Source organism: Salmo salar, chromosome ssa26 (assembly GCF_905237065.1).
Source record: "Salmo salar chromosome ssa26, Ssal_v3.1, whole genome shotgun sequence".
Lineage (NCBI taxonomy): Eukaryota > Metazoa > Chordata > Actinopteri > Salmoniformes > Salmonidae > Salmo > Salmo salar.
In genome coordinates, this window is record NC_059467.1 from 9211901 (window position 1) to 9232062 (window position 20162).

Genomic DNA, 20162 nt, shown 5'->3' on the forward strand with positions numbered 1-20162 from the left:
TTGGATTCTGAACACTCACATTTTAATATGAATCGAGACCAATGTAATAGACAGCTGGGGGCACAAAAATAGATGTAAATCACTAATCAAAACACAGAAAATTCTTCACGTATGCATAGTTTCAAAAAAGGTCAAAACAAATCTCCGTCATATACCTTTTTTCCCCCTTGCATGAGTTCTCATAGCGAGGCACCGGTGAAGTGTATGTGTATACACTTTCTTGAATTGAACCTCTGTACAGGAATTAAACTACATATGCAGCGTCTATAACACCTGGTTGAAACCATTGTGGGAGTATTCTTTTTTATTCATTTACTCTTGATACATAATCAAATCAAGTTTCTCTTTTGGCAACTTCAGACCATTTCTTATTCTCGCTCTACAGAAAGAAAAAAAACAAAAGATTATTGATCTCGACAACAGTCATAGTTCAAGGTCTAAGTGTGGGGGAGTCTAGCCAGCGTACTTGTTGCGGATGATCTCTCCCCCCTCCACCTCAACCTGCTCGTAGAGCCACTTGCGGTCACAGCGGCACTCCACGCCACACCTGCGGGAGCTGCACTCGGGGCAGGGGTAGAAGCAGCCCATGCAGTCCGCGTCCAGGCAGTCACAAATGTCCTTGCCGCAGGAGAGCAGGCGGCCTTTGCTGTCATACACTTTGCTCTTCGCCCCTATAGTCTGTCTGCAAATACACAAAAACGGGAACGTATGACAGTCCTGTCTTTTCTCTTACCTGCCTCCGCAAAGTAACTAAAGTCTGTGTCTTGCATCATTTACGGAATGACACTGCTTTCTGCTGGATTACCTTCTCCCTGACACTAACTTTCACTGACTAGCCTCTCCGGTAAAAAAGGCAACAATGAAAACAAGTATACATTGCAGCCTTTGAGGAAAGTAGCGGAGCAGTGCACCAATGCAGTGATGGATTCTGGAAACGTGTCCACTCTTACCGGTCAGTGTTTGAGGAGACACCTCCTCGTCCTCCTCCTCCTCCTCCTCCTCGTCTTCTGCCATCACCTCTTCCCTGCAAAAACAAAAAAAGTGAATGTTGATGACAGGGGGGAAGTAAACTCTTGTGCATGTGAAAACAGAAGGCTCTGAAAATCAGCACTTAACTCACAAACTCCCTATATGCAGCAACAGGATTTACACTAACATTAATTTAAACATCATTGAGGGGTGATTTACCAAAAAAAAGTAAAGCATGAAATGTGCGTGAGCTGAGAAAACATGAGACACCTTGCCAGTATCCCGGGTACTCTGTCGTTTCTCTTTGGCCTTGCTCTTCTCCAGCGCCTTAGCCCTCTCCCGGTCTGATGGTGCCCCGAAGCGATTAGCCGCATTTGTGTCCTTGGTCATCATCCCCCTTTTTCGTAATTCAGGCTGCAATGTTTAACATAGATCTTTTAACATCTTATAGTCTAGTTGAATAAAAAATAAAAGACAGTAGGCAAAACTCGATGGAGCAACTATGAAACCACACATTACCTTCGATGAATCAGCACCGAAAATGGTGGGCACTGCATCTTCCCTAAGAAACTGTTTGCCATTGTAGTCTCGGAAACAATCTGGGTTAAAATGCTCTGAGCAGAGGCAAGTGTTAGGTGTAGGGATGAAGTTTTTCATCCCCAAACTTTGTACCCATTGGTTGGCAAGCTGAGGTTTACTGATGGGGAACCTAAGAGCAAGAGGACAATAAACACTGCTTAACACAAGCAAGCGCAGCTGACACATGCATGTATGCATTCCCTCTCTCTCGCACGTATAAACACACCTAATTTAGCTAGCTTGCTAACTAGACTCAACAACAGCGACTATCTAGTTAGCTGGCTAACAACTAGCGACAACATTTGAAGAAAGAGTTTGCTAACGATAGCTTGAAGTTCTTTACTCCTTACCTGTAAAATCTTATTTCTGACCCTTTGATAAACTTGTTGGTGCAGCCGTTTACTGCACAGGTGACAGGCATGATAAACCTCCTGCTCGTATGGTCTGATGCCTATTTATTTAGTAACAATACAAACTATCAGACGCACGCTTCCACAACTCATGTGATTCTTCTTCTATTATATAATGGCGGTCTGCAAACAAACGTTTGCCGCCACCTACTGTGCTGGAGTGTGTAGTCAATCACGGTTTACAACATTCGCGCCACATTTCTAAATCCTTTTACCTAACTCCGTACTTCTGATAAAGTAAAGAGCCCTACTAACTTCCCCATCACCAAAATCCCTTCAAACCCCACCAACCTCAATGACCCTACACTTCAATCTTTCCCTCTCTTCAACATACTTACAACAATGTAACACATGCTCCACCATTTCATGACCATACACTCCTGAGACAAACCATTCACATGCACGCCAACCAGCTGTAATGACGAGTTCAATGTACAATGTCCTAGGCGCAATGGAGCAAACACCTCCTCTTCCTTCCTAATCTGACCTATGAATCTTGGTCCACCGACCTTTCTTTGGAGGGCATATACTGTAAATGCTGGCTCTTGGGCTCAGAGTCCCATCTCTTCTGCCATACATCTATCAAAATGGCTCTAATCTTACATTTCGCCTCACCTCTAACCAGTGGAACATTAGTATCAATTATATCTTGTTTTAAAGCTCTTTTGGCTAACTGGTCTACAATTTAATTCTCTTCCACACCCGAATGGGCTGGGACACAGCAGAATCTCACTAACACACCCAGTCTCTCAATTCTGCATAATAACCGTATTACTTCCAATAGTAGGCAATTCCTATTAGATTTTCCAGATGATAAACTATTCAATACAGACAGGGAATCTGAGCCCACCATAATTCTGACAAGTTTTATGTCCTCCACCCACTAGAGGGCAACTCATCCTTGACCGCTGGCTACGTCCCTTCCGTCTTCAAGAGAGCGAGAGTTGCACCCCTTCTGAAAAAACCTACACTCGATCCCTCCGATGTCAACAACTACAGACCAGTATCCCTTCTTTATTTTCTCTCCAAAACTCTTGAATGTGCCGTCCTTGGCCAGTTGTCTTGCGATCTCTCTCAGAATGACCTTCTTGATCCAAATCAGTCGGGTTTCAAGACTGGTCATTCAACTGAGACTGCTCTTCTCTGTGTCACGAAGGCTCTCCGCACTGCTAAAGCTAACTCTCTCTCCTCTGCTCTCATCCTTTTAGACCTATCTGCTGCCTTTGATACTGTGAACCACCAGATCCTCCTCTCCACCCTCTCCGAGTTGGGCATCTCCGGCGCGGCCCACGCTTGGATTGCGTCCTACCTGACAGGTCGCTCCTACCAGGTGGCGTGGCGAGAATCTGTCTCCGCACCACGTGCTCTCACCACTGGTGTCCCCCAGGGCTCTGTTCTAGGCCCTCTCCTATTCTCGCTATACACCAAGTCACTTGGCTCTGTCATATCCTAACATGGTCTCTCCTATCATTGCTATGCAGACGACACACAATTAATCTTCTTCTTTCCCCCTTCTGATAACCAGGTGGCGAATCGCATCTCTGCATGTCTGGCAGACATATCAGTGTGGATGACGGATCACCACCTCAAGCTGATCCTCGGCAAGACGGAGCTGCTTTTCCACCCGGGGAAGGACTGCCCGTTCCATGATCTCGCCATCCCGGTTGACAACTCCATTGTGGCCTCCTCCCAGAGTGCTAAGAACCTTGGCGTGACCCTGGACAACACCCTGTCGTTCTCCACTAACATCAAGGCGGTGACCCGATCCTGTAGGTTCATGCTCTACAACATTAGCAGAGTACAACCCTGCCTCACACAGGAAGCGGCGCAGGTCCTAATCCAGGCACTTGTCATCTCCCGTCTGAATTCCTGCAACTCGCTGTTGGCTGGGCTCCCTGCCTGTGCCATTAAACCCCTACAACTCATCCAGAACGCCGCAGCCCGTCTGGTGTTCAACCTTCCCAAGTTCTCTCACGTCACCCCGCTCCTCCGCTCTCTCCACTGGCTTCCAGTTGAAGCTCGCATCCGCTACAAGACCATGGTGCTTGCCTACGGAGCCGTGAGGGGAACGGCACCTCCGTACCTTCAGGCTCTGATCAGGCCCTACACCCAAACGAGGGCACTGCGTTCATCCACCTCTGGCCTGCTGGCCCCCCTACCTCTGAGGAAGCACAGTTCCCGCTCAGCCCAGTCAAAACTGTTCGCTGCTCTGGCACCCCTATGGTGGAACAAGCTCCCTCACGACGCCAGGACAGCGGAGTCAATCACCACCTTCCGGAGACACCTGAAACCCCACCTCTTTAAGGAATACCTAGGATAGGATAAAGTAATCCTTCTACCGCCCCCTAAAAGATTTAGATGCACTATTGTAAAGTGGTTGTTCCACTGGATATCATAAGGTGAATGCACCAATTTTTAAGTCACTCTGGATAAGAGCGTCTGCTAAATGACTTAAATGTTAAATGTAAAATATACTATCGCCAAAAGTTCAACTGAGTACACTGACAATTTGTCTATTAGTCTTCAACATATCTGCTGCACATCAAATTCAGGAACGTAAACGCCTGCTCCTGTGCGACCCACTATCTGGGTTCTTCTGCCTGGAATCGAACCAGGGTGTCTGTAGTGATGCCTCAAGCACTGAGATGCAGTGCCTTAGACCGCTGGAACCTCTTCAGATGTTCCAGCTTGGCAGGCTAACGTTATTTAGCTAATTACTTTGCTAGCTATCATAGAGTAGGCATATATTAATAATTATATACATGCTATCACAATTTACTGTAGCTACCGGTGGCTGAAAACACAATCGTCGCGGGATGAACGAGTGACGAATATCCGGGCAAGGGCAAGCCATTTAAAAAAAATCATTCCTTCCTTTTTTTTATTAACAACAAATCAATACAGGAAGTACATGTGGGTTTAAAAACACGAATCATTCCTTCCTCACCTTGCAAGTTTATACTCGTCAGGCGGCATCAGAAGTGTCCAATTAATTTGAGGGCTGAGGGTTTGTCTTTTAAGTGTTTGGACTGAAGCCATTGTTTCCTTTTGATTTAACCAGGCAAGTAAGTTAAGGCAAGCAAGTAAGTTAAGAACACATTCGTATTTACAATGAATCTCCGACAATCTCCGACATGAAGATCACCGAGGTCATAATTTGACCTCGTATTTTTCCGAGTTCACAGTTGTTTTGAATGCAGCATACATTGCGATCCCTCTTCAAAATGGAGCGAGTTTACAAAGTGTCGTCGTGACGTCATGTGCTATCGACCCGATGGTTTTGGACAAGGCCGGGGGTGGTGCAGTTAAATATGTGGCATTCGTAATAATGTATTCATTTTAGTTGTGTCTAGCTACGTGTGTCAACGTTGACAAATCTTTGTTGCGTCAAGTGAAATTTATATAGGCCTAGCGCTACCTATTTCCTGCTCAAGTCACATGACTAGAGCAGGACTTCATGCTCAACACCAACCGTGCAGCAGGACTTCATGGGATCTGTCTGGCTAGTCGCTACGAAACGGGGTAACTATCGGTTACAAACTCAGGCAAGCCACCAATTCTGACTTTTTGTGTTGCTTAGGATAGTTTGTCTTGAGATGCCAGTTTAGACATAATACAGTTGTCTTTTTCGGTCTACTGGAATAGCTAACTGACGAACTCGGTAACTGGAATCCACCACCAGCCAGAGTTAGCCCTTGAGCCTTAGTTAACGTTAGCGTGCTAAGCCTGTCTGTATTAGTTTACCGAACGAGCTAACATTAGCTAATAAGCTCTCTTCTAATTAACTAGCTATAGAAAAACAGCGCCACAGAAGAAAATAGCTAAAGCTATGGCTGACCGCTAAAATGTGAAGTGTTTGTCAAGTTTAAATGAGTTGTGCCTAGCTTGCTGCGTTAACTTGCTAACAAGTTAGCTAGCTACTAGTAGTTAGCTGGCTAAATAGGTAGCTAACGTCAACATTACTGATGTCATCAGAAAACAATCTAGTTTGCTGGCGGTTATCTAACTACCCCAATGGTCATGATGACTAGATTGCAAAATAGATCTTGCCATAGATTGCAACATAGACTGTCCTGCTATTGAAGTTAAGTTAGCTAGGCACAATTTCATAGGTACATTTTAGCCATTTAGCAGACGCGACATTTACAAGGGCATTTAAGGCACATCGGCGGATTGTTCGGGGATTCGAACAAGGTTAACGTTACTGGCCCAACGCTCTTTATCGCTGGGCTACCCTGCCGCTAAATTTGACGGTGACTAATGGAGCCTGTGCTCAACTTTTCAGACAGAATCCTTACAAATGAGATTAGTTGTGTTTTTGAACATGGGATGTTCGATGTGACTGATGCATAGCTGGCAGATTGTAACGGGCTAACAATGTTATGTTCATTAGCCTTTTATTTAACTAGGCAGGTCAGTTAAGAACATTATTAATTTCAATGACGGCCTAGGAACAGTGGGTTTGTTCAGGGGAAGAACCACAGATTTTTACCCTGTCAGCTCGGAGATTCTATCTTGCAACCTTTCTGTTAATAGTGCAACGCTCTAACCACTAGGCTACCTGCCGCCATACAGGGTAGGTACTGTTGGCTCAGCACAAAGTTGTCAATCAACAGTAACTTGGTGTCACCATCTTCATTTTCGATTTGGCCAAAGACATATCTTGTAAAGTGTCTGTCTAGATGCAGGTGGTTCATTTGAATTTAGAAAATGCTCTGTTAATAAAATTATTGTTTTGCTCCATGAAGTAATCCAACAATGTGTACGCTGCCATCTTGTCCATTTTCAAATCTAATCTCAAATTTTATTGGTCACATACACATATTTAGCAGATGTTATTGCGGGTGTAGTGAAATGCTTGTGTTCCTAGCTCCAAAAGTGCAGTAATATCTAACAATTACCAACAATACACACATCAAGTTAAATAAGGGAATTAAGAAATAAATATTAGGATGAGCAATGTCGGCGTGGCATTGACTAAAATACAGTAGAGTTGACTGCAGTATGTAAACATTAAAGTGACCAGCGGTTCTATGTATATGGGGCAGCAGCCTCTAAGGTGCAGGGTTGAGTAACCGGGTGGTAGCCGACTAGTGATGGCATTGAGATAGAAGCAGTTTTTTTTTAGTCTCGGTCCCAGCTTTGATCCACCTCTACTGACCTTCTGGATGGTAGTGGGGTGAACAAGCTGTGTCTTGCGTGGTTGATCTTTTTGGCCTTCCTGTGACATTGGGTACTGTAGGTGTCCTGGAGGGCGGGCAATGTGCCCCTGGTGACGCGTTGGGCAGACCGCATCACCCTCTGGAGAGCCCTGTGGTTGTGGGCTGTGCAATTGCCGTACCAGGCGGTCATAGAGCCCGGCAGGATGCTCTCAATTGTGCATCTGTAAAGTATGTGAGGGTCTTAGGGGCCAAGACAAAGTGCTGTTGTGCGCCGCCTTCACCACTCTGTCTGTGTGGGTGGACCATTTCAGATCGTCAGTGACGTGTACACCGAGGAACTTGAAGCTTTCCACCTTCCACTGCGGTCCTGTCAATGTGGATAGGGGCCTCCTCCCTCTGCTTTTTCCTGAAGTCCACAATCAGCGCCTTCGTTTTGAGGGAGAGGTTATTTTCCTGGCACCACTGCCAGGGCCCTCACCTCCTCCCTGTAGGCTGTCTTGTTGGTAGTCAAGCCTGCTACTGTTGTCGTCTGCAAACTTGATTGAGTTGGAGGCGTGCATAGCCACGCAGTCATGGGTGAACAGGGAGTACAGGAGGGGGCTGAGTATGCACCCTTGTGGGGCCCCAATGTTGAGGATCAGTGAAGTGGAAATGTTGTTTCCTACCATCACCACCTGGGGGTGACCCATCAGGAAGTTCACCTAGTTGTGCAGGGTTGGGTTCAGACCCAGGGTCCTGAGCTTGGCGGATACTATGGTGTTGAAGGCTGAGCTAGGGGAAAGGGGGATACCTAGTCAGTTATTCAACTGAAATGTGTCTTCCGCATTTAACCCAACCCCTCTGAATCAGAGGGCTATAGTCAATGAACAGCATTCTTATGTAGGTATTCCTCTTGTCCAGGTGGGATTGTGCAATGGTGATTGCATCATCTGTGTACCTATTGGGGCGGTAAGCAAATTGAGGGTCTAGCATAAGTTAAAGGCGATTATGATCCTTGACTTGTCAAAGCACTTCATGATGACAGAAGTGAGTGCTACAGGGCGACAGCCATTTAGTTCAGCTACCTTTGCATTCTTGGGTACAGGAACAATGGTGGCCATCTTGAAGCATGTGGGGACAGACTGGGATAGGGAGAGATTGAATATGTCCATAAACACACCAGCCAGCTGGTCTGCATGCTCTGAGGACACGGCTAGGGATGCTATCTGGGCCGGCAGCCTTACGAGTGTTAACACGCATAAATGTCTTACTCGCGTCGGCCATGGAGGAGGAGAGCCCACAGTCCTTGGTAGCGGGCCGCGTCGTTATCACTGTTAGCCTCAAAGCGAGCGAAGAAGGTGTTGAGCTTGTCTGGGAGCAAGATGAGTGTCCACAACGTGGCTGGTTTTCTCTTTGTAATCCGTGATTGTCTGTAGACCCTGCCACGTACGTCTCGTGTCTGAGCCGATGAATTGTGACCACTTTCTCTGCACTGACGTTTTGCCTTATTGTAGTATTTGACCATGGTTAAATGCGGTGGTTTGCGCTTTCAGTTTAGCACGAATGTAGCCATCTATCCATGGTTTCTGGTTTGGGTAGGGTTTAAGTCATTGATTGAGACAGGTGTGTCCATCCCTTCTATAAGATTATAGCAGTCTGCGAACAAACGTTAGAGGTGCATGCTGCCACCTACTATAGTGTGTAGTCAATCACAGCTTACAGACTAAATGAATAAAGAAACATTAAGAGAAACTAAACCCTCTTACCTAATCCTGTACTAAGAAAATAAGAGCCCAGCTAACTTCTAACAAACCATCCCCCAAATCCCTTCCATCCCTGTCCAACCTCATCACCATACAATCTTTCCCTCTCTTCCACATACCGGTACTTAGAACAATACATAAACGCATGCTTCACACGGCAGGTGGTTAGAGCGTTGGGCCAGTGGCAGAAGGCTGGCTCGAATCCCTGAGCTGGCAAGGTAAAAATCTGTCATTCTGTCACTGAACAAGGCAGTTAACCAACTGTTCCTAGGCCTTCATTGAAAATAAGAATTTGTTCTGAACTGACTTGCCTAGTTAAATAAAGGTAAAACAAATAAAATAAAAATACACTCCAGTGGGTTCACCCCAAAGTGCAGTATGCCATTATGACACTCACCTGTCTCGATCAATGACAGAATATTTGAATTAGACAAGATGGTGACGTACACATTGTTGGATTACTTCATGAAGGAAAACATGGATTTCTTTTAATAACTGAATTTAGAAAATGCTCCAACAAACCACCTGCAACTGGACACTGACTTTTTTTAGAAAATAAAGTGCATTCGGAAAGTATACAGACCCTTTCACCTTTTCCACATTTTGTTAAGTAACAGCCTAAAATGTATTTTTCTTCCCCCTCAATCTACACACAATACCTCATAATGACAAAGCAAAAACGGGTCACATTTTACAAAAGTATTCAGTCCTTTAACTCAGTACTTTGTTGAAACACCTTTGGCAGCGATTACAGCCTCGATGCTTCTTGGGTATGACACTACAAGCTTGGCACACCTGTATTTGGGGACTTTCTCTTATTCTTCTCTGCTGATCCTTAAGCTCTCAGGTTTCTCCAGAGATGTTGAAGTCCGGGCTCTGTCTGAGCCACTCAAGGACATTCAGAAACTTGTCCCGAAGCACTCTTGTGTTGTCTTGGCTGTGTGTTTAGGGTCGTTGTCCTGTTGGAAGATGAACCTTCGCCCCAGTCTGAGGTCCTGAGCACCCTGGAGCAGGTTTTCATCAAGGATCCTGACTAGTCTCCCAGTCCCTGCCACTGAAAAACATCCCCACAGCATGATGGTGCCAGGTTTCCTCCAGACGTGACGCTTGGCATTCAGGGTAAAGAGTCAATCTTGGTTTCAGCAGACCATAAAATCTTGTTTCTCATGGTCTGAGAGTCCTTTGTGCCTTTTGGCAAACCAAGTGGGCTGTCGTGGCTTCCATCTGGCCACTCTACCATAAAGTCCTGATTTGGTGGAGTGCTGCAGAGATGGTTCTCCCATCTCCACGAAAGAACTCTGGAGCTCTGTCAGCATGACCATCGGGTTCTTGGTCCCCTCCCTGACCAAGGCCCTTCTCCCCCGATTGCTCAGTTTCGCTGGGCGGTCAGCTCTAGGAAGAGCCTCGGTTGTTCCTAACTTCTTCCATTTAAGAATGATGGAAGTTACTGTGTTCTTGGGGACCTTCAATGCTGCAGAAATGTTTTGGTATCCTTCCCCAGATCTGTGCCCTGACACAATCCTGTCTCGAAGCTCTACAGACAATTCCTTTGACCTCACGACTTGGTTTTTGCTCTGACATGCACTGTCAACTGCGGGACCTTTTATATAGACAGGTGTGCCTTTCCAAATTATGTCCATTTAATTTACCACAGGTGGACTCCAATGAAGTTGTAGAAACATCTCAAGGATGATCAATGGAAACAGCATGCACCTGAGCTCAATTTACAGTCTTGTGGAAATGGGTCTGAATACTTATGTAAATAATAATACGTAAATAAGGTATTTCTGTTTTATTTAATATATTTGTAAAAATGTCATCTGTTTTTGCTTTGTCATTATGGGGTATTGTGTGTGTAGATTGTACATTATTTATTTAATCCATTTTAGTATAAGGCTGTAACGTAGCAAAATGTTGGCAAAAGGGAAGGGTTCTGAATATTTTCACAATACACTGTTCATGTTTGGCCAACTTGAGAATGAAGATGGTATCGTTATGGTTGGTCAAAAGTTCTCTGTGCTACTCCAAACAGTACCTATCCTGTAACTGCTAATTGAGCATCACGTTATCTCTTCACTAGCTAGCAAAGCTAGTGATTGTGTACGTGTCCAATTCTACGTGTGTGTGTGTGTGTGTGTGTGTGGGGAATTTAATTTGAGGTTACTTTTCTTTCCTCATAGGAATAGAATGACTAGTTCTGTACCTTAAATTCCCTGAAATGTATTTCTGGCTAGTAACGTTAGCAGATTGACTAACTTCCTTTCACACACTGTTTTTGGTGCTGAGTATGGAATACTTTTGCTTAACCAGTAGAGTTACATCTGCTGATGTTGTGACTTTCAGGAGGAAAATAAAAGTTACACCCAATTTGCTTACTGGCACTAGATATTCTACTGTGATGGAACTCCGTCTTCTGCTGCCTTTCACTGTGAGATTGTAAGCACACGCTCACCTGCATGCTCCCCATCAAAGGAGGTACTGAAACTTGGGCATAAGCAACATATTTTTTTATTAATGCTTTGTATTGCATCTTCACCATTGTTCAGTAACAATCCCATGTGTACAAGTGAGGGGATCGTTCCATATAGTTCTCATGACAGGCTTAGAATAAAGTACAGAATAAAAAAGGTTCAAGGGCATATTCCTAACTTCCTACCTTAATGTCCACTCCCTCAAGCCATGGAAATAAAATCATAATCATAATAAAAGGATATCTTTCAGGTTTTTGAATTATTCCTCTTCAGGAATCAATGGGTGTATATCATGAATAAAAAAAAAAAAATGGATGTAGTAAATTTCCCCTTAAGATTTTAAAATGTATTGTGAATGCCTCCTATGATTTAAATTCTACCTGTCTTTGAGAACAGTAGCACTCATTCCCTGGACAAAGGTCAAGCTCAACAGAACATTGGACTTGAGTGAGGTGACTTTAGGTCAGTGGCCCAGAGCCCAAAGAACCTCATTCACCCAGTCAACTCAAGCTTTCAAACCAGCTGCAGCTTTCCTGTCCTCTAAAGTGGAAATTGTTAGGCTTGGACAGAGTACATTTGAATAGGCAAAAAGTCTTTTAAAGGAACAATCCTTCCTTAGTTTTTCATCTCAACGGCAGCCCAGCCTCTTGTTTTGCCATAACTCTTAGAAATGGGCTGGGAGAAATGTAGGCCTAACCACTCTCACATTCATAGATGGTGCTATGGATACGACTGACAGTCCATGATATCAAAAAGCTAGTTTTACACTTATTTTGAAACTTGTTGAAAAACGATGGATTAAAACAACTATAGCCCATTTGGGGTTGTCAGTAGTGATATGGGGGGGGGTTGATCATTATTGTAATATGTAACTTTTGTCCCAAGAATCAATTTGTAAAAAGCAGTGGTGTGAAAATACTACTTCATTAGTTTTTTGGAGGTATCTGTACTTTACTATGTATTTATTTTTTATTTGAAAAAATGTTTTTCTCCCCAATTTTGTGATATCCAATTGGTAGTTACAGTCTTGTCCCATCACTGCAACTCCTGTACGGACTCAGTAGAGGCGACGGTCGAGAGCCGTGAGTCCTCCGAAACACGACCTGCCAAGCTGCACTGCTTCTTGACACACTGCCCGCTTAACCCGGAAACCAGCCGCACCAATGTGTTGGAGAAAACACTGTACAGCTGGCGACGAAGTCAGTGTGCATGTGTCCGGCCCACCACAAGGAGTCGCTAGAGCGCGATGGGACAAGGACATCCCAGCCAGCCAAACCCTTCTCTAACCCAGACGACGCTGGGCCAATTGTGCCGCCTCATGGGTCTCCTGGTCGCGGCCGGCTGCGATACAGACCCGGGTTCGATCCCATGCTGTGGAGAGAGCCCTGAAATGTGTAGACATATTTGAGGTGTTGGCAGCTGCGAAGGCTATTCTCGTTGAGCGTGGCAACATACTGTTAACGTTTTATCCACTCCCTGTCCTTCGCTGTTGTAATCTGGGAAGACGTAATGTGTGTACTGTTACAGTGTACTGTTACACCCTAACTTGTGATTTGTTAGTTCTCTGTTAACTAGCCTGCTTTTAGGCCCCTTTTTTATTCTGTGTTGTTTATGAGAAGTGGCTGGTTAGACACACTCCAAGAGGAAAAGACTTGAGCAGCTCAAGGCCCTATGGGGATTTCAGAGCCATGCAAATAACCGATAGTTACCTCTTCTGTGTTCCCGTTTTCACCCTGCCTCCCCTCACTCCCTCTTTCTGTTTCTCTCTGACTCCCACAGAGTGTTGACAAGCAGAAGGGTTTGTTTCTCTGAAGATTTTATTGTCGTAAAACTTCCACGTGACCGAGGACAGAGGGATTTAGTTTTTTTTTTTTTCTTCTCGAGTGGAACACACAGGCCTGTCCTTAAAGCTGTTCATCTGTCAATGCCAGGGTAGCAGCCACATTGAATGAGGTTTCAGTCTCACATGGGCAAGATGGACAGATCATAACAATTACATCAAAGGTATGTTGAACCCCAGATGCCCAATTCAACTGTCTCTGGTAAATCTTCTAAACACACTGACAAGTTACTGACACACAATACACTTGAGCCGCTCAAACGAGTAACAGGTCTATGCTATGTCTTTTTTTGTTGTTTTTTTTACATTTTATGCCTACATTTGCCAAAATGTTTAATTGAATCAATGTCAATGGTCATACCTGGAGATAGGGCAATCAGCTAAAAGTGTTTGACATTATAGTAATTTAGCAGACGCTCTTATCCAAAGTGATTTACAGGAGCAATTACAGTTATGTGCCTTGCGCAAGGGCACATCAACAGATTTTGGGCCTAATCGGCTCGGGGATTCAAACCAGCAAGCTTCCGGTTACTTGCCCAACGCTCTTAATCTAGGCCACCTGCCGTCCTGCTTTTTTTGTTAATTGATCATGTTTGAACATTGCCGATGAAGGAAAAATACTGGCATTTTTTTGCTGGTGCAGCCAACTAGTGCAAAAATAAAATTGTGACATTGTCAAAATGATATGATCATTAGTTTTGAGGCTATACGGTTTGTTTACACTTACGTTGTTTACAAACATTAGAGTAAAGTAAGCTTTGGGTTCTGATGGGGACAGTTGAACTAAGCTCATCAAGCAGTTATGTTCTTAAAGAATCAGTTGGTATCAGTTCTACAAATAGAGTACAATTCGCACCCCTTTGGTATTTTAAAGCCTGTTAGATTAAATGAAGCGCCCTTTAATATAGACCACATGGAACATTCAAAATATATATATTTTTTCTGAATAAAGACAGCATTTTTGTGATGTTTTTCAGACTTCTAGGAAGATTTCAACCCATTTACCTCAATGTCTCCTACATTTTCAACATCACCGTAAAGCCCTAGTTATGGGCAGTTCCACAGTAATGGAATTGCGCTGACACCCTTAAAATGGATACCAATCAAAAAAACATTTGAATCTCAAACTCTATGCACAAGGACTACTTTTAAGAATTGACCCAGAATATTTTTTATAAAAACACATTTTACTCTAACTGTGCCGATGCAAAGTTTGGTAGCAGAATTTCAGTAACCAAAGTCATCACGTTTTCCTAAAAATGTTAAATAACTGCTCCAAATTAAGATTCAAAGATGTCTGCAGAAAGAATGGGGTGACAACTGACATGACACGTTGAACATCTCAGTAGGTTATTGAGCTACAGTAAGTGAAGTGGATTTACACCCGGTGACAGAATTGTGCTAATGGAATTTCGTCATAGGTCCCTGATCTGTACTACACGGAATTGCATAATTATGGATATGAATGTCATTCCCTTCATGGTGATGCATCCTAAATAGCTACACAAAGGCAATATTCTCCTTGGCATATTTGGGTATTATTCTACACTCTTGTCTATTTATTTTAATGAGCTCTGGCACCAAACAAGACCAAATTTGGTGGTTTTGGACCGGACCAAATCCGAACCAATTATAGACGTCTGTTGCGCAAGTTTGGACATCAAAGTACAGCACACTTTAGCTCAGTAGATTACAGTAAAGTATACTACACTACATAATAGTGTACTCAACAGGGGTTGTGTTAACACAGAATTCAGCATTTTTCACACAGAGAAAATGTAGCCGCTTAAGAAATATCTTGCTGCGCTTTAACTCGTATCTAAAATGCTACATATTGTAAGCATTCATTTTGTTTTTCAGTTGCACTTCTCCACTCGGATGAGAATTCACAAATGGGCATTTTTTTTATCAGCAGACAACGCTCTGACTGATGTGTAGCTACTTTTCTAGGTGTAACCTACCTTTCTCTTTTTCTCCGGTAATATGCAAGCTGAACTTTAAGCAAAACATTACAAAATGTAGCTGGCTACATTCTTTTTATGATGAACATTAGAAATATGATGGCAGTGAATAGTTTTTACAAAATATACCTCTTTTTGTTTCATTGTATGCTCATTTACTTGTGGCTGCTATAAATAGTGTTGCACTTCTGTTATCTGATGAAATGAAGCTATTTTATGCCATGTGTTGCACTGACGTATTTTCTGTGAAGGAACACTATATAGTTGCACGCCCCTGATCACTCTATTGAAGCAGAACAACAATGACTTTCAATATATAACGCAGGTGAAATTGTTTAAAATGCAGATTTTTTTTTTTAAAGGTCAGCGTTTTGAAAATGCAGATTTCTGAACTCTAATGCAACCCCTGCTCAACTCTAGTGTGCTCTACTGTGTACTTAACTCTTAACTCCACTCTATTCTACTGTACTGTTCTGAACTGTACTCTATAGTAGTGCAGTAAAGTACTGCACTTTTCTTTAGTGTACTATACTCCTTTGTACTGTTCAAACTTTTGAAACCTGGACATCTATGATTGGTTCAGATTTGGACCGGACCAAATCGGAACCAATCATGGACGTCTAGATTTGGGCCAAATTTAAGGACCAAAAAACGTTTGTGGACGTTGAAATTAATACCAGGTGATGGACCGACAATTTCAACTACAGTTGAACAAATAAATGAAGAGCTAAAATGTCTTGTCAAGTATTCAACTCCTTTTGACAGGAGTAAAAAAATAGCTTAAGTTGCATGGACTCTGTGCAATAATAGTGTTTAACATGATTTTTGATTGACTGATCTCTGTACCCCACACACAATTATCTGTTAGTCCTTCAGTCGAGCAGTGAATTTCAAACAGACTCGACCAGGGAGGTTTCCTAATGCCTTGCGAAGAAGGGCACCTATTTGGTTGATGGGTAAAAATGTAAAAAGCAGACATTGAATATCCCTTTGAGCATGGTTAAGTTATTAATTCCACCCTGTGACTACAGAGTTCTTAACTCTGTTGCCAGAGAGGAAGTAAACTGCTCAGGGATTTTCCCCATAAGGCCAATTGTGACTTTAAGAGTTGAACGGCTTTGATGGGAGTAAATCTAGTCAAAATTATAATGCGCAAAAATAGCCAAAGAACTAGGTTAAAATACCAGAGATTCTTACGTGGCCCATTTTTATATTAGGCTAGTGGTATTATTGAGCTATATCAGCCAACAGGGTAGACGTAGTTTGAAAGAGGAGTTGGGGCGAAATATAGGAGAGTGGACACTTTCTTGACTTAAGCTACGTTTTGCATAACTTTTAGGTGCATTTTGCATAAGTGGTGGCAGCAGGTAGCCTAGCAATTAGTTGGGCCAGTAACTGAAAGGTTGCTGGTTCGAATCCCCGAGCCTACAAGCTGACCCTGTCTGTGCCCTTGATAAGAACATCTGCTAAATGACAAAATGTGAACCGGATGATTTTCAAGCAGTGTAAAAATGTATTTCCAGTCGGTGTTGGAGTCTATTTTAAACTATAGCCTGTCATATTAAGGAAGTTAAAGACAAGTGCTGTGCTTCCGCGTCCTATACAGCCTAGTCTACAAGCTATTTAATTGAGACCACACGTCTAGGCGCACTTGATCTGGCACGCTTTCTACTTTTTCACTTCTTTATGGCATTTTCTTTGAAATAATGTATGGTCTTTTGTGTCTATTGGCTCTTATATTAGTTATATGATATAATTTTTTTTTATTACCCCCAGGTGCAGATTTGATTTCGTAATGACAAGCTGCTGTGCAGAAGATGTCCACGCTGTCTGCGACTGATATCACAGATGTTGGTCCTGGTAAGAGAGCCCCATGTTTCAGTCATGATCTGACTGGGTCCTTGAACAGTTGATATGTACATTTACATTTACATTAACCCCCATTCATTAGCTGGGTTCTCAGTCGACCCCGCGTGTCATTACACTGATTGGGAGCACTGACATTGTAGGTCACTCCACAAAGTACACTGCAGAATTTTTAATCATTTTAGTGCCAATTTTAGATAATTATTTTTAAGAATACAGATGAAAAGAACTTGAACTGGCTTAGTCATGTCTTGTATTGAAAATATGATATGTTTAAATAAATGAAATGGCTTAGTATGATTACATTCTTACCTTTTCATAATCCAAAACCCATCCGTTTCAGGGATGTGAAGTATTATTATATTGTTTGTTTTCAACCTCCTAGAACCAATAGTGTAACAGGAAGACATTGCTGTTTGTATACATTGTCGTAGAAACTAGCGTTACCAGCCGATCGGCCGTAAAATATCTACTTTATAGCTTCAAGTTGTTAACTTATACTTGTATTCTTTTACAACTACAGATAGGCCTATATCATTGACATTTAGGACTGTTTTCAGGTGGAATTGTTGCATGTTGTCAGAGCCCATTTAGGCCTAAAAGGGAACTTCTCACAATCTTGTGACTTTAATATTAGAACTGAGTGTCCTATGTGAAAGGTGACGTGGCCATGTATGATTTCAAAAGTAAAGCCACAGTAAAGTGGTCTAACGTCTCAATTTGTAGGCTGTCCACCCACTCTGCCCATAGTGGGCGAAATGTTTTCTTATGTTCTAAATTATATTTTACCAAGACAAATATGATTATTCTTGTTCTGAATTGTTCAGTGGCATCTTTCTCTAACATATCATTTAACATTATATCCAAAAAGTCAGATTTCGTAACCTAATACATCCAATAATAATCACCGGGCTCTGTTGACACAGCTGTGCAGGTTTCCCGTAACCACATTTTTTTTTAATCCTAAAAACTTGTTGTCTTCAAAGTTGTTTCTGTGGGTCGCAAAAAGCTAAATTAGCATGACACGAGCAGAATTAAATGTAAAAGGATTTGAAAATGAAAAGCTTGGTATACGCTCGGTTGACATTTCAGACATGCGCTTGTTTGTGTAAGAAAAGTGAGCCTGTCTGGTAGCCAGTTGCCTTAATTATTGCAGAGAATCCAGTCTAGCTGGGGGGGGCTCCTTTTATTTAGTCACCCTTATTCTGCCCATCCTACAAGGGTAAAACATTTATTGGAGTTTTGAGGATTATTTACACCAGCGATTCTCAACTGAGGGTTTTGAATGGGTCGTGGGTAAAATACAATAATACTCCAATCTGAACTTAAACCAGGTATGTGGAATGTTAATGTACTTACATTTTCACACTTGTTTTTCTAATGTAAGTCGCTCTGGATAAGAAATTGCACATGTAAATGATTTAATCTCTGAACAATTTTTCTTAAATCACCATATTTTCAATGTAGAGCATAACTATTTGGTGCTATTTTTTTGGTAGATTCATTGTCTCAAACCAGTGAGGTCATCAAGAATATGGGCATCATTTTATTATTGACATTGAAAGAGGTGGAAAGGATGTTCCCTTGTCATATAATTGCAACATTTACTATCAATATAGCATTAAAAAAAACAGTTTTCCAGATTGTATTTTGGTGAATCTTTTTCATGATGTGAATATTGGGTCGCTACTGAGACAACCTGGTTCAATTTGGGTCCTGAGGCAAAACCAGTTGACAACCACTGATCTACACCATTAACATCATTTTACCCATTGGTCAAAATATGTGTTTTTGCTTGGACACCCTACAATGTGCGTTTTACCTTTTTATTTAACTAGGCAAGTCGGTTAAGAACAAATTCTTATTTTCAATGACAGACTAGGAGAAGTGGGTTAACTGCCTTTTTCAGGTGCAGAATGACAGATTTTTACCTTGTCGGCTCGGGGATTCGATCTTGCAACCTTTCGGTTCCTAGTCCAAAGCTCTGACCACTAGGCTACCTGCCGCCCCGTATCACAGGTGAGGTGTTTGACGGGGCCCCAGAGCTGCAGCTGGACTGCCTCTGCAGTGGTGACGACCGCAGCAGTGCAGAAATGAAGCATGAGGGCAACCTCCTCCCCCTGGAACCACCCGACCATGCAGGGTTTTCCAGCCCCCCCCAGAAAGGGCCTTCCTCACTAGCTGAGAAGAGCAGCCCACTGCCCATGGAGCCCAGTGACATCAAGGCCGACCCCGCCGACAGCATGCCTGCCAACACAGGTGCGCATGTTTTTGTATTTTGGTTTGATTTAACCTTTGTTTATCCAGAAATTCCCATTTGAGTTCAAGAGACCTATTTTGTGAGGGAGACCTGACACCTGTGTGTTCAGTGACGTCGTCAAACCAGTCGGACTGGTCCAAGCATCAGGCTAATCCGTCTCATCTTATATATTTAGAGTACATGCCTATATTTTCCCAGATAGTTCCATATACTATATTGAGAGTACATGTATGCATTTACTGTTTTCTCTGATATTTGCATATCATCTATTGATAGTACATACATTTTCTATATTTCCACAGAGGGCCAGCCGGTGAAGAGGAAGAAGGGTCCAGCCCCCAAGATGCTGGGGAACGAGGTGTGCAGCGTGTGCGGGGACAAGGCCTCAGGCTTCCACTACAACGTGCTGAGCTGCGAGGGCTGCAAGGGCTTCTTCCGCCGCAGTGTCATCAAGAGTGCCCAGTATTCGTGCAAGAACAACGGCCGCTGTGAGATGGACATGTACATGCGCCGCAAGTGCCAGCAGTGCCGGCTGCGCAAGTGCCGTGAAGCGGGCATGCTGGAGCAATGTGAGTTATGGTTGCCACAGGGAACTGTAGTAACCATTTGTGTTTAAAAAAATATATATATATATATTTTTTTTATATACACCTTTATCTTCAAAAACACCTGTGCTTTTTTTTTTAACCTTTTTCCCTTTGATCTGTCGGGAAATGTAGCGGTTACGCAAAAAAAAAAACTGAAGATGCTTTATTTTAAATGTAGAGATACTGATTGGAGATGTCTCTGCAAGATCTCTATAAAAAGCTGAAGTACATCATTGAAATTGACCTCCCAAACTATGGTAGTACTTATTTTTCCTACTTTTCATTACTGTGCTGATTGTGTTCCTGGCACCCCCA

The 20162-nt window shown here is 42.9% G+C and overlaps 2 protein-coding genes across 10 annotated transcripts in view; one reads left to right on the top strand and one right to left on the bottom strand.

Annotated features, from left to right (window-relative positions):
- Positions 1–5183, bottom strand: ck046 (CK046 protein). Of its 2 annotated transcripts, none has more exons than XM_014174760.2 (5): positions 4906–5183; positions 1489–1678; positions 1240–1383; positions 951–1024; positions 1–682 (listed from the first exon to the last, which is right to left on the bottom strand). In XM_014174760.2, the coding sequence occupies exons 1-5, from the start codon at positions 4995–4997 to the stop codon at positions 454–456; spliced, it is 729 nt and encodes a 242-aa protein (XP_014030235.1). In that variant the 5' UTR covers positions 4998–5183; the 3' UTR covers positions 1–453.
- The window catches only part of nr1h3 (nuclear receptor subfamily 1 group H member 3), a 23921-nt gene continuing 8638 nt past the window's right edge, over positions 4880–20162 (top strand). For 3 of the 8 annotated variants that reach the window (XM_014174751.2, XM_014174758.2, XM_014174757.2), the window contains exons 1-5: positions 5220–5480; positions 13113–13337; positions 16911–16994; positions 19020–19259; positions 19563–19829. In XM_014174751.2, coding sequence (XP_014030226.2) covers positions 16952–16994; positions 19020–19259; positions 19563–19829 — 550 coding nt within the window. In that variant the 5' untranslated portion in view covers positions 5220–5480; positions 13113–13337; positions 16911–16951. 8 annotated transcript variants of the gene reach the window in all.

Bases quoted from the DNA above. Each gene is read 5' to 3' on its own strand.
- ck046 (XM_014174760.2), bottom strand. From the start codon at position 4,997: ATGGCTTCAGTCCAAACACTTAAAAGACAAACCCTCAGCCCTCAAATT. The intron at 1,025-1,239 runs GTGTCTCATGTT...TTGTTTTTGCAG, and splicing joins GTACCCGGGATACTGGCAAG to GGAAGAGGTGATGGCAGAAG. The intron at 683-950 runs GTAAGAGTGGAC...GTGTATTTGCAG, and splicing joins GTCTCCTCAAACACTGACCG to ACAGACTATAGGGGCGAAGA.